Raw genomic sequence first — 14,971 nt, 5'->3', positions numbered from 1 at the left:
TCGGGCTCTGCCTTTACATTTATTTTGAAAGCTGAAGCTCGAGATTATGGTAAGGGGCGTTACATTTCCGACGAGTGCTTGCGGTGTTCGGCCAATCACAATGCACTGGGTCAGCTGGCCAATCAGAGCAGACTGCGCTTTTCGGAAGGAGGGACTTTGTAGAAAACGAAGCGTTTGAGAGAGGCGGGGCATAGAGGACCTACAATAATGTACAGTATTTGAAAAATAATGTGTTTTTTGAACATTAAAGCATGTCAACATATTCTGTTACACCAAATAATGATCTTTAAAAAAGCATCATATGACCCCTTTAATATTTTACAATTGATTTTTAAAATATTTTTTATAACACTACAGTACAGGTACCTAAAATACACCCAATTAGAACAAGAAAACTCTAAAAGATACCCACTTCTGCTTAGGTTTGAAGTGTTGTTTACATTATAAAGACTTGTAATGTGTTTTCATTGCATTTGACACCTGCAAGCAGCAAAAGAGTTCACATTCACACCTGGAGTGTCAATGTGTTCATATCACATCAAGACTGAGAGCACACTGATCCCGGGGGTCTCAACTTTACAAACATTAATTACATCTTAACAGGTGCAGTGTGAGAAGAGCTCATGCAATCAAGAGGAAAAACAGCATTACTTTTGTTTACAAAGTCTTGCGAAACATCAGAACAGGAAGGGTTTTATTTTTCATGAAAATATCTTAAAATAGTCATTTAAATGACTTGAATATAAGGTAATATGTCTTATTTTCAAGAACGAGGTTTCTTTTTGTGCTATTTAAGTTTAGGAATTGATTCATTCATTGACAGTTTGCATATGAACATGTCACTGCACTCGTCTCGTGCTTAAGAGAAACATTTCATGTGAATTATTACCTCTCCAGACGTGGTGTTTTTCAGTTGGTTGGCTCCTAGGCTGGTCAGATTCACGGGTGACATTTTCTTCGTGTTTATTTTTTGCCTTTAGGTGTGAAACTCGTCCTTGTTTCCTTCAGCGGTTTTTGCACTTTACACAAGAACACGAACGCGCCGCTGTTATATACACACGCCCACTTGTGTAAGACATGCCGTGAGCGACAGACGTATCGACCAATCACAGCGTGAGGAATTCAAACCATGCGCTCGAGGGGCGGGGCATATTACATAAATATGACAATGGCAACTCTGTGTCATTATTTGTGCAACAATACATCTTATCTTAAGTTAACACCCCGAATTTATTTTCCCCGTGCAAACTCAATATTAAATATTATTCTATTAATTACACGATTATATTTTTTGAGCCCAAGATTAGGTTTAACATATTCTATAAGATAATTCTAGGGTGTGGTTTATCTGCACATCAAAGGTCAGTCATTTCAGTCTGTCTGTCTGCCATTTGAACGTTGTAATGATTTACATTCAATAATCAATACAGACCCTGAGGAGAGAGAGAAAAAAAGGTATTTTACTCAATCAGTGTGTATAGTAAATCATTGACTTCAGAATGGTGTTGGTTTGCCAGTACTTCCCACATAAAATAAAAGTGATTAAAATGTAAATACAAATAAAATAAAATACAAATAAAATAACTATTATTACAAAATTAGGCACTTTATCTAACCAAGAGATGTTTTGTTTGTTTGTTTATTTGTTTGAGTAAGAACACGTACACACATGTATATAATATTTTGTATTTTTAATTTAAACATCATTTACATTACATTTACATTCACACACACACACACAGAAAAACAAGTAGATAGAATAGAAAAAACTTGAAAGCTAGTGTTTGTTTGTTTGTTTGTTTTTTAAATAAAAAAAGAAGATAAATATAGATAAAGTAGAATTAAAATAGAATAGAAACTTCTAGAGTTAGAGGGTCAAATAAAGGTATCAACCATATAAATGAATGGAATATCACATTCCCAGCTAACAGAGCACTTTGGCTAACTTTCTGGCAAAGATCTCTAAAAAAAATGTACAAACGTTCATAACAAAAGTTTACAAAAAGTTACCTTCAAAAATAACGTTTTCATAACTTAATGGGAATGTTAGCAAAACGTTCTTAGAACATACACACTAAAAATGCTGGGTTGTTTCAACACAACTTTGGGTCAAATATGAACTAAAACCCAGCTGTTAGGTTAGTCTATACGCTCTAAAAAATGCTGGGTTCAAAACAGTTGGGTTCAAAACATCCCAACCGCTGGGTCAAAACAACCCAATTGCTGGGTCAAAACAACCCAATAGCTGGGTTTGTCCCTTTTTTAACCCAGCGCTGAGTTATATTTAACCCAGCATTTTTTAGAGCGTATAGACTAACCTAACCTAACAGCTGGGTTTTAGTCTATATTTGACCCAAAGTTGTGTTGAAACAACCCAGCATTTTTTTAGAGTGTATTTTTGTTATTCGGGTTATAACTATGACAAAAGTGAAAATGATAAATAATTAATTCAGGATGACATCTTGAAGGTCCATCACGGGGGAGAGCCGATGGACGGGAGGAGGAGAGATGCGAGAACAGGGGAAGACCGGAGGAGCACGATAAAAGCTGAGAAATGACTGCGCCAGAATGCACGAAAAAACATGAAACCTTAAACAGCACCGTCAACATGATGAGTCCTTCCGTCTGCTGTTCGCAAACCAGTAATGCATGAAGAGCATCCCGGATAAAGGTAATATTTCTGCTTCCATCCGCACGCCTCTGACAAAGAACACATGAGTGGAGTCGATTGTATCATTTTTAGCTTGAAAGCCAATGATTAGGGTGATTATTACACCGCTGAAGTGCGGCCGGTGTGGTCAAACTGAAAATAAACACGTCTTGCTCTCCATGCAAGCATCCACCTTTTCATCCATAATTAAATATTTTTTTATAAATCAACCATTATGTGCGCTTCTTATTCTTGCTTAATAGACAAAACCTCGTGTATTTCTCAGAAGTGTGCAGGAACGTGGCTGCAGTTATGCGTTTTGCTTCCTCAGCTATGGAGAGACAGACCACATGTGCAATGCGCATCTTGTCAGTGGAGCTGCGCATTGGTTGCAGTACGTCGAGTGCACGAGGGAAGAAGAAGTGTCATATCACTGACCTCCTTGAAGCAATGGCGCTTCAGCACGATACTTTGCTGCATAGAATTTGATGTCTAAACCGGCTAATGTGAAGCTTTTCACAATGGCTTTAAGCAATTGTGTTGTTTTGCTCTCCTATCTCAATGTCACCATGACCTACACTCTTAAAAATAAAGGTTCTTTATTGGCATTAACAGTTCCATAAGGGACCTTTAACATCCATTAAATCTTTCCAGGTTCTTTATTTCAGAAAAATGTTCTTTAGATTAGTAAAATGTTCTCAGAACTGTGGCTAATGTTCTGGCAAGGTACTCTCAAAGTTATGAACAAACATTCTTCCAGTAATGTTAATAGAACGTTTGTTCAGAATGACCTAGTCTTTCAAAAATGTTTACACAAAAATATTAGTTAAACATCATTCATGGAACTTTTTTTTTTCCTAAAACGATTTAGCTGGATGTTCATCGGACATTATTTGAATGTTACTACTTTTTGAGAACATTCAAAATTTTTTTTAAAACATTAAAAAAATTTATGTTTTGAACGTTCAAAGAACATTCAATAGTAATGTTCTCATGATGTTTGCAAAATGATAAAAATGAATTTCCTTAATGGTCACATAACCAAGAAAAAACTTTTTAAAACATTAGAAAAAAACTGGATGTTTTGAATGTTTAGAGAACATTCAATAGTAACATTGCCATAATGTTTGCAAAATCATAAAATCGAATGTTCCTTAATGTTTGCATAACGATTGAATCAAACGACGACATTTTGAATCATTCAGAAATAACGTTTTCATAACTTAATGGGAACCGTTAGCAAAACGTTCTTAGAAGATATTTTTGTTAGCTGGGTTCACAATAATAATAAAAAAGGTACTTTTAAGAACTGTTTACTGAAAAGTTCTTTGGGGAACCAAAATGGTTCTTCTAGGGCTTAACTTATTAGTGAACCCTGGTGTACTCACACTATAGGCACAGTTGCCTTGAACCGAGCCCGAGCACGATTATCCCCCCTTCCCCCTCCCCCTCTGGCCTGCACTCACACTTGCACTAAACAATCTGGGCCGGAGCACACTTATGTCATGTACGAGATAACACGGAGAAAACAACAAGACTGCCTAATAAATTTATCATTTATGCTGTACAGCGATTTTCACTTGAAAAGTGAAGTGAAAGTGAAAGTGACATGTGGCCAAGTATGGTAACCCATACTCAGAATTAGTGCTCTGCATTTATCCCATCCAAAGTGCACACACACAGCAGTGAACACACACACACTGTGAACACACACACGGAGCAGTGGGCAGCCATTTTTTTTGCTGCGGCGCCTGGGGAGCAGTTGGGGGTTCGGTGCCTTGCTCAAGGGTACCTCAGTCGTGGTATTGAAGGTGGGAGAGAGCGCTTTACATTCACTCCCCCCACCTACAATCCCTGCCGGTACGAGACTCGAACCCGCAACCTTTGGGTTACGAGTCCGACTCTCTAACCATTAGGCCACGACTTCCCTTGCATGTATAAGAGGATTAATACGGAGGCAGCTGACGTTAATATAAGAATTTGCAGGTTCATCAATACAATTCCTGTTCATCAATAAGGTGAGAACCAGACCCGTTTTAAACCTAAATATACTTGATTTAATTAAATGAATTGAAAAGTGTACTTTAGTAGTAGCAATAGAACATGTTTGCGCTCGTAATGATGACAGTAGTGCACACAAAATAGTAGCTGTTCCGCGCTCCGGTGTGGTAAGTGATCACACTACATCCGTACTGTGCCCGAGCCCAACTGAACCGTGCTCTGGCCCACATCTTCCAAGCAAGCCAGGGGCGGCTAAACGAACCGTACGGAGCGATCACACTAGTCAAATGAACCGGTTCAGATCACCTAATGTGAGTACACCCTTAGAGTGCTTTGTGCAGAAGACACTGTGCTGGAGCAGTGATGGATTGCTTTTTCTTGTTTTTTGAAATGTGCATTAACATTTTTTTCCCCTCCTTTTAGTGTGAGCAGAATGTCATCTCCTGGAATGGGCACCCCGAGCGACCCCCTGTTGTCCAGTCCCATAGGGGGGAAGTTTGGAATTGCCCAGGAAAGCACCTGGAGACCCACTCTGTCCAAAACGTCCAGTTTCCCGTCGTCCACCACACGGCACCTCAGTCACAGAGCCAACAACTTCCAGAGGCACCCGAAGCGACGGAAACTGATCCGGCCATCTCCGCCACCACCGCCAAACACGCCGTGTCCCCTGGAACAGCTCGACCTGAGCGAACTTCCTCCGAGACGCACTTGTCCCAAGCTTCTCTTCAATGGCTGCGTTTTGTTTGGGATCGAGTTCAGCTACGCAATGGAAACGGCGTATGTCACGCCTATGTTACTTCAGATGGGGTTGCCCGACCAGTTCTACAGTCTAGTGTGGTTCATCAGTCCAATTTTAGGTAAGTAGATCTTAAAGGATTCATTCAAACAGTTCCTCGTGTGGTTCCAACAAAAGTAGGTCATCCAAATCCAGTCCAGTCATGATTATGACATTATTTAAATGTTACAAAAACATTCCTTACAACGCTCTACTCACTTTATTTTCGCACAAGATATAACGTTATTTAAATGTTTATTTTGAATATTCTAAGAATGTTGAAATGTTCAGTTTTCTTGTCGTGATTCTAACATTATTTAAAGGTTATTTAAACATTTCTTACAAAATTCTACTACCTTTATTTTCACCCAAGGTATAACGTTATTTGAACATTTATTTTTAATATACTAAGAACGTTAAAATGCCCAGTTTTCTTGCTGTGATTAACGTTAATTAAAGATTACTAAAACGTTTCATACAATGTTCTGGTAACTTTATTTTCACCCAAAATATAATGTTATTTGAACGTTTATTTTTAGTATTCTAAGAACGTTTTCTCTCAACGTTAAAAGGACATTCATCAAGTAAAAATAACATCATGAGAACGTTCAAAGAATGTTGTTCTAAGGATGATTTTTGTAAATGTTATGAGAATGTATACCAAATATTATTAAAGTGATAAGAACATTCCATAAACATTACTTTAAAAATGTTTTGTCCTAACCTTTATAGGACTTTTAAAAAATGTTAGTGAACGTTTTCTGTTAGCTGGGATCCTGGCTGCTCTATTCAATATGAAGATTTAAAAGTGAATGAGGATTTGGGCTGTCAAGCTCAAAAAATTAAGCGAATGATGAGTGTAGTTCAGTGCTAACAACACCAGGTTCATGGGTTTGATTCCCATGAAAAGCATGAACTAAAGCAATAAGCCCCAAGAAGCCGTGGTTTACAGTGAATTTATAACAGCTAAGGGGTTTTGTAAATTCTCTGTAAACCACGGCTTCATGGGGCTTATTGCTTTTATAAAATGGTTATTCCATATACATAGTAAGGTTTCACAAAATAAAAACAATGTAAACAATGTAGTTCCTCAGAAACGGTTGTGGTTCCAACAAAGTGGTTGCCGTAGAGTTTGTAGAGGAATTTACAACAGCTTCGAACCTGGCTCAACCAATCAGAATCAAGCACCGGAACTATCCGTTTTATAATGATAAATTAGTCAATTTAATGCAGTGTGAATTACTTTGGATTAAAAGCACCTGCTAAATGCATAAATGTAAATAAAATTATTCATAAAACTAGTATGCTATATTCAAAGTCTTGTATAAAAAAAGTTGTCTGTTAACTGATGTAACCAGATCATTGAGTAAAATTCAAATACTGGGATCAAACGGAATCATTCAGACTGGTTCTGTAAACTGGATCAACCAATTCATAGAGAAGATTCAGTTCAAGCAAATGATTCATTTATAAATCAGATTCCAAAATCTCTACTTTTCTCATGAACACAAACAGATGTAAAATCGTTGAGTCTATTCCTCACACAAAGCTATCATATTCCTTTAGAAGGACTACGTTGTAAAAGCATTATTATATTGAAAAGAATGGCCAAGATAAAAGAAATAGTCTGTAAATTGACACAGTTTTTCTATTTGTGTGAAAAATTTCTTTAAATATCAATAGTTTTTTTCTTTTTGGCACTTCTAATGCAAATTTTCAAAGCCAACATTTAGCCAGTTAAGTTTTGTTCCCTCTATGATTTTCAGGGTTCCTTCTGCAACCAATTCTTGGGGCATGGAGTGACCGATGCACGTCTCGCTTTGGCCGCAGGAGACCTTTTATTTTTGCCCTGGCGATAGGTAAGCAGTACTGAATTTAGTTACTGTTCAATCAAGCAGCTGTTTCTCTCTTTGCTGTTTAATATGTGACATCGAAACTACAGTTTCTGGTTTTAAGATGAGATTATTATTATTATTTTTCTAATTGATTATAATACTAATTTAAATGTCGCTCTTTCTTTTGGTGTGATTGTAGGGGCTCTGCTGGGTCTAACACTGGTGCTGAATGGACGGGACATTGGATCGGCTCTGGCGGACACCACCCTCGATCACAAGTGGGGCATCGTGCTGACGGTGTGCGGCGTGGTTCTGATGGACTTCAGTGCTGACTCTGCCGACAACCCCAGTCATGCGTACATGATGGATGTGTGTAGCCCAGAGGACCAAGACCGAGGCCTGAATATACACGCTCTTCTGGCAGGTCAGAGAAAAACTTGAAGATTAATTATGGTTAACTATTCATTTAAAGCATTTTTGTTTTTGAGCTAACTGCTTGAGCCGTGGTTCTCATAAAAGGACTTTATTTTTCTCATAATTCTCAAAGTCCAATATATGTCTAATCACATCAGTGTTATTTTAGTAATAATTATATACCACTATAATATTTATTAAAATTTTTATATTTTCAGTTTTCATTTTCATTTAGTTGAAGTCTTAGTAATATTATGTTATTATGTGATTGTGTCATCTTTAAAGTAATTTATTTCAGTTAGGTGCTAAGACAAAATTTTTAAATTTTTGTTTGGTTTATTTATTTCTTTATTTTTTGGCTAATTTGACTATATTTTCATTTAGCCATAAAATTATACTACTCCCACATCCATTCAACACATTTTACCATATTTAATAAAATCCCCTCAGTGCAGTGGTGTAATGTAACGAAGTAATAATACTTTGTTACAGTACTTAAGTATTTTTTGGGAGTATCTGTACTTTACTTGAGTTTTTATATTTCAGCCAACTTTTACTTTTACTCCACTACATGTCCTAATTAAAATGTATACTTTTACTCCGATACATTTCCTGGAAGCATATTCGTTACTTACTACAAAAATAGTCAGAAGTCAGAAGAACACGGACTGCAGGAAAGCAGGTTTGACGAATCAGTGGTCTGGCGTTAGACTCATGCTCATGTGCAAACAAGTGCGCTCACAACCGCGGGTGATTAATTTTCCACTAAAGTCGAGGCTGGGGTGTGCGATATACAGTGTATCTTCTGCGATAATATGGTAAGTGTTGTTGTAATGATGTGCGATCTGACATTATCAAGTAGGCTATATTACCAAATCACACACAGAGTGCACGCATGTTGATTTATTAGTCTATTAAAACTCAAAATTCCAGGCATTCTAAATTGTAGATTGTAAATTGTTTTGCATTCTAAAAATGCTTCTATATGTTTTTTATATTTATATAATTTAATATAGTTAACTTAATTTAAAAAATACTTTTCGTACTTAAGTACAATAAATATCACATACCTTAAGACTTTTACTCGAGTAATATTCTAAACGGTGACTTCAACTTCTACCAAAGTCATTTTCTGGTAAGATATCTGTACTTTTACTTCAGTATGGCTTTCAGGTACTTTATACACCACTGCCTCAGTGTTATTTTATCATTATTTATATACTTTTATAGTATTTAATAATATTAATAATATTATTTACTGTATATAATTTGAATTTGCTTTTATTTTTATATTTTCAGTTTTCATTTTAATTTTAGTTTAAGTAATTTTGTTATGGGCTTTTGTCATTTCTATTAAATTCGTTTTTTCTGTATAGTTGTATTTATTTATTCTTTTTATTCCAGTTTTGGTTGTAGTAGTAATTTTAGCACTTCACCTACTAGTTTATTTTATTTAAGCTTTATTTCAATCACCAACAATACATCAATTAATAATAAATCAAATAATTATAATTATTTAATAATCAATAAAGATGTTAAAGATTTACTTACAAACAGCAACACTCAATCACATTACTGTTGCAACTTTGATTTAACTCAGGTCTTGGCGGCGGCTTCGGCTACATTGTGGGTGGAATTAACTGGGATAAAACTGAGTTCGGAAGGTCAATGGGTGGCCAGCTCCGGGTCATATATCTGTTCACCAGCATCACCCTCGCCGCCACCACGGCCATGACCCTCACCAGTATCCCTGAGCGACCTCTACCCCAGTCCCAGCCTCAAACCAGAAGCGCCCGAAACCTCAAGAGCCCCAATCTTCCTCTGCCGCCCTCCCCACCTCCTCCTCCTGGAGCCGCTATGGACCAGGATGATGAGGACGAGGAGGAAGCCCTCTATAACAGGCAGTTCTCCAATTGTCACTACCAGGATCAACTGGGCCGCTCAAGCAGCGCCAACGCACGTCTCTACGCAGGCCTCGCCAGCCCCATTTCCCCTCTGAGTCCTCTGACGCCCAAATACGGCAGCTTCATCAGTCGGGATAACTCGCTCACAGGCATTAATGAGTTTGCTTCTTCCTTAGGCACCTCCTATATAGACAGAGTATTGATTGAATGCTACACTGGACAGCAGACTCCATTAGAACCCGAGGCAGTGGCTCCGCCTCTTCCACCGGGGGACACGCCCCCTCCTCCTCAAAGCGAAACGCCTACCGCAAATGAAGTTGCACAGCAAAACAAACTCTCGCAGCCTAATGGAGAGTTGTTGGCGACTGAGGAGTTGCAAGCTAATGAGCAAAAGCAAGCCATTGAACCCACTGACCAGCCTAATGAGGGCCAACAGGCTGCGTCGGGATCACAGCGAGGCAGTACCTCAGGGATACTGAAGCGCCCCCAGAGCCTGGCCTTAATGGAGGACCCGCTAATTGCTCCAAGCGGCGGTTTGGACAACGGTCGTAGGCGCACTGTCACCTTCAGTCAACAGGTCAGTGTGTACTGTAGTTTTTATGTACATACATATATTTTTACCTCATTTAAATTGCCTGTATGAGTATCTAAACCACGTATTATTTGCATACTCAAGTCAAGGGTGCAGAATTTAGTAGGGACGCTAGGTACCCTATGTCCCTACCAATATCCAGCGACTACTAAATTGTCCCTAGCAATAATTTTGATCAAACAATTTGTATATATATATATTATAATATATGTAGCCATTGTTGTTGTAATTTCGGGCGCATCTGTAATAGGTCATACCATTGATATTACCTGAGAATTTAAAGAAATACGCTTCAAAATGAAAATTCTGTCATTAATAACTCACCCTCATGTCGTTCCAAACCTGAAAGACATTCGTTCATCTTCGAAACACAAATTAAGATATTTTTGATGAAATCCGAGAGCTTTCTAAATTTTATGGCCCAGAAACATAGTAAGGACATTGTTAAAATAGGCCATGTGACATCAGGGGTTCAACCGTAATTTTATGAAGCTACGAGAATACTTTTTGTGCGCAAAAGAAAACACAAATAACAACTTTATTAAACAATTCTTCTCTTCCTAATCAGCGTCCGCCGCCATTCACAAGAGTACCACCCAAATCCATTTAACAAATTTTACAATAATGTTCCTTAATTTCCTTATTTTAGTATTATTTATAGGCTATATTATTATAGTATTTATTATTTTGAATTAGCTATTATTGTCACATTTGCAGTTTCCATTTTAATTGTAGTTTCAGTTTAAGTATTTTTGTTGTAATGTGCTTTTGTAATTTTTATTAGTTTTGTTTTTTATATTTGTGTATAGTTTTAGTTTTATTTCAGTTTTATTTGTAGTAATTTTAGTACTTCCACTTTATTTCACTTTTTGTAATTTTCTTTTATTTTTTTTAATTTTAAGTGTGTACTCATGCTTTTTATGTATACTTGGCTTGCCATTGAACTTTAGCATGTTTTTGCTCTTTTCCCAAGGTGGCAAATATATTGCTGAATGGCATGCATTATGACAGTGACCTCAGCAGCACCCATGAAGCAGCAGACTCTCAAATGTCAATAAAGCTGCTCTGTACTGCCATCTACAGGATGCCTCCATGTTTACGAAGCCTGTGCACCAACCATTTTCTGGGTAATAAAGGTTTTGAATTTCATTAGGCATATACAAAATCATAATTTTTGTTTTAATAATGAGCACATTTCACATAGACCTATAACTGATCAAATTTCTGAAATGCAAAAGAAAAAGCATGGTTGCATTAGCCATCACCAAGCTCAAACAGCATTTGCAGAGTTTTTTTTTCTGAATTTACTGTTGTTATTGTTCATTAAAACTAAACTTATTTCAATCATTTTCGAAATAAATTAAAGTTAATTGAAAGAATGCTGAAGTAAAACAAAATGTAAATATACAGTAGATAAAATAATAATAAAAAAACTAAATTAGCAATGATTCCTTGGCAACTAACTGAAATAAAATTGAGGGAAGTTGGAAGTACTAAAATTACTAAAGCTGAAATAAAAATAAATATTATTTTAAAAGTACCATATAATTACTAAAAATGTACTTAAAATGAAAAATAAATATATAAATAAAAGCTAAATGAAAATATTAATAAATACTATAATAATATATAAAAAAAAAAAAAAAACTAAAATAACACTGATTTGAGGGAACAGATCTGAATATGTGTTAAATGGATCTGTGAGTGCTTTTATAGGTAACTAAAAACATAGTAAAACTAGCCAAAAAAGTTCATTAACAAAAACTCCACGGCCACAGGATGTGTACAACTTTGCAAATGAAGAGCATGTGGTTCAGCTAATATACAATGGTTTTCAAAAGTGTTTTTAAAAGTTTAAATCATTCATCTCCCATCACAGGTTGGTTATCGTTTGAGGGGATGCTGCTCTTCTACACTGACTTTATGGGGGAGGTTGTGTTTGGTGGAGACCCAAAGGCCCACCACGATTCAGAGGAGTACAAGCGCTACAATTCAGGCGTCAGCATGGGCTGCTGGGGGATGTGCATCTATGCATTTAGTGCTGCTTTTTATTCAGGTTGGTAAAAGCGTGACTGTACAATTTGAGCATGCACAAAGATTCTATGTAGTAACATTACTTTCTTTTGTCTTTTCCTCTTGCAGCCATTCTTGAGAAGCTGGAGGAGCGGTTCTCATTGCGTTCTCTGTATTTTTTCGCCTATCTGGCCTTTGGTTTGGGCACAGGGCTGGCCACTCTCTCCACCAACCTGTACGTGGTGCTGTCTCTCTGCGTCACCTACGGCGTTCTCTTCTCTTCTCTCTGTACCCTGCCTTACTCTCTGCTCTGTGAATACTACCAGAGCCCGCAGGTGAGAGCATCTGTAGAACAGAAAGAGAAAATAATTAGATGTAAAAATAAATAAAATTGTGTTTATGGGACTGTACATATAATGGAAGTCTATGGGGCACAGTATCAGTATAAACATTAAAATACTCACTATTTCATAAGAATATCATCAAGATGAAATAATATTTTTGTGAACCCAGCTAACAGAGAACATTCTCTGAAAAAAGTTATGTTTTTTAATAATGCTTTCAAAAACATTATAACATATAAAACATATAAATAAATATTTAACTGTATAAAACATATTTAAACATTATTAATGGAACATTTTAGTTGGACTTTCAACTAACATTTTTTAAATGTAACAACTTGTTTCAAAAATAATGTTCAAATTGATGAAATGGAATGTTTCATTAATGTTCGCATAACCAAAAAAGTTAAAAATTTTTAAAAATGGAAGTTTTGAATGTTCCGAGAACATTTTTAGAAATAACGTTTTCATAACTTAATAGGAACATTATAGATGTAAAAATAAATAAAATTGTGTTTATGGGACTGTACATATAATGGAAGTCTATGGGGCACAGTATCAGTATAAACATTAAAATACTCACTATTTCATAAGAATATCATCAAGATGAAATAATATTTTTGTGAACCCAGCTAACAGAGAACATTCTCTGAAAAAAGTTATGTTTTTTAATAATGCTTTCAAAAACATTATAACATATAAAACATATAAATAAATATTTAACTGTATAAAACATATTTAAACATTATTAATGGAACATTTTAGTTGGACTTTCAACTAACATTTTTTAAATGTAACAACTTGTTTCAAAAATAATGTTCAAATTGATGAAATGGAATGTTTCATTAATGTTCGCATAACCAAAAAAGTTAAACATTTTTAAAAATGGAAGTTTTGAATGTTCCGAGAACATTTTTAGAAATAATGTTTTCATAACTTAATAGGAACATTAGCAAAATGTTCTTGGAACATATTTTTGTTAGCTGGGAACATGAGAACAGTAACAAAATTGCTTACTAACCCTGTATGTGCAAAATTATATAGATTATTTAAAGTCACGACTATAGCGAACATAGCAACTTTTACACAATACATATAAATAGGGATATAATAGAGAAACTAGGTATATAAAATAAATATTTGCAATATTGTTGTTGGCAACACTTTCCACATTTCTGCTCTTAAACCTTCTGTAATATTTTGCCTCATAGATTTCCACTGTAAATACAATACAAAGCATGCATTTTTTCAGTTTTCATGAACTGAGGGACCTAAAATTATTTCAGTGGTTTTCAGCTGCATTCAGCTACAAATATAAATATTAGATGAAAATTTTTAAATGTTGCTTAGTAACTAACTGAAATATTTTGAAAGTGAAGTAGTAAAATGACTAAAACTAAAATAAAAATAAAGCTAAAAAAACTAATAAAAAATGACAAAAACACATAACAAATTACTAAAACTAAAAATTAAAATGAAAACTAGGTCCTTAGTCATTGACTTAATTTTTGATTGATCTCAATTAGGGTAAAATATGTTTTTATTTTTCACAGACATGTCCTGGCCGGGATTTCTAAATTGCCTAAAAATTTTTTATTGACGTGCTTTCATTATATGTATGTGTATTTTCATTGTTTTATACGTTCTCTGTAAATCCCACCTTCTCACATGCAACGATTGGTCGATTATGTACAATGCCCGCACGCTATTGGTCAAACAACGTTTCAGTCATTACATTCAGCAAGTTTGAAAACAATAGGAAAACAAAGTTAAAACCCAGACATTTTAGGCAATTTAGAAATCCCGGCCAAGACATGTCTGGGAAAAAGAGGACGTATGGTCACCCTACCTCAATCATGCATGTCCAAATGTTGTTCCTGCAGTTCTGCGGCTCATCAGAGGATGGGACCAGGCGTGGTATGGGGGTGGACATCTCCCTGCTCAGCTGCCAGTACTTCCTGGCACAGATCTTGGTTTCCGTGGCGATGGGCCCTCTGACATCGCTGGTGGGTGGGGCCCAGGGCGTGATGTACTTTGCGAGTCTGATGTCATTTGTGGGGTGCCTGTACTCCTCACTGTGTGTGGTGTACCATCTGCCACCACCCGAGGGTGAGCCTCCCCAGAGTGAGACGCAGCCACTGCTGCTGCACATTTAGACCTGATCTCTCACACACCGGGTCCAAAATTAACAATCCAGAAGCAGCAGACAGCTGTTTGGTAATTTCCTTGAATTGCAACATGAATTAAATCACAATGTAAAAACGATAGTCGAAAGCTCATTGTTATCTGGGAATCAAAGCAAAGAAATTCAAACAGTCCAGTAAATAAAAGTTCAATGACTGTCGTGCATCTTAAAGGGGTCATATGATGCGATTTCAATTTTTCCTTTCTCTTTGGAGTGTTACAAGCTCTTGGTGCATAAAGAAGATCTGTAAAGTTGCAA

At 36.2% G+C, this 14,971-nt stretch overlaps 2 protein-coding genes across 3 annotated transcripts in view; one reads left to right on the top strand and one right to left on the bottom strand.

Annotated features, from left to right (window-relative positions):
• LOC107654427 (prostamide/prostaglandin F synthase-like) overlaps nucleotides 1-1,068 on the bottom strand; it is a 15,260-nt gene extending 14,192 nt beyond the window's left edge. The window contains exon 1 of the mRNA XM_016441475.1: nucleotides 890-1,068. Coding sequence (XP_016296961.1) covers nucleotides 890-952 — 63 coding nt within the window. The 5' untranslated portion in view covers nucleotides 953-1,068. The remainder of the gene's footprint in view (nucleotides 1-889) is intronic.
• Nucleotides 1,069-2,502: 1,434 nt separating this feature from the next.
• Nucleotides 2,503-14,971, top strand: part of LOC107654425 (proton-associated sugar transporter A-like) — a 14,305-nt gene continuing 1,836 nt past the window's right edge. The window contains exons 1-9 of one of the 2 annotated variants that reach the window (XM_016441474.1): nucleotides 2,503-2,671; nucleotides 5,075-5,508; nucleotides 7,193-7,285; nucleotides 7,461-7,685; nucleotides 9,276-10,156; nucleotides 11,145-11,298; nucleotides 12,051-12,227; nucleotides 12,314-12,519; nucleotides 14,412-14,637. In XM_016441474.1, the coding sequence (XP_016296960.1) occupies nucleotides 5,085-5,508; nucleotides 7,193-7,285; nucleotides 7,461-7,685; nucleotides 9,276-10,156; nucleotides 11,145-11,298; nucleotides 12,051-12,227; nucleotides 12,314-12,519; nucleotides 14,412-14,637 (2,386 nt within the window). In that variant the 5' untranslated portion in view covers nucleotides 2,503-2,671; nucleotides 5,075-5,084. Of the gene's footprint in view, nucleotides 2,672-5,074; nucleotides 5,509-7,192; nucleotides 7,286-7,460; nucleotides 7,686-9,275; nucleotides 10,157-11,144; nucleotides 11,299-12,050; nucleotides 12,228-12,313; nucleotides 12,520-14,411; nucleotides 14,907-14,971 lie in introns of those variants that run through there. The other variant, XM_016441473.1, reaches the window with a different exon arrangement.

This window comes from Sinocyclocheilus anshuiensis, unplaced genomic scaffold (genome assembly GCF_001515605.1).
Source record: "Sinocyclocheilus anshuiensis isolate Anshui unplaced genomic scaffold, SAMN03320099.WGS_v1.1 scaffold527, whole genome shotgun sequence".
Lineage (NCBI taxonomy): Eukaryota > Metazoa > Chordata > Actinopteri > Cypriniformes > Cyprinidae > Sinocyclocheilus > Sinocyclocheilus anshuiensis.
Note: the sequence above shows the minus strand (reverse complement) of the source record. Positions and strands in the feature narration are given on the sequence as shown.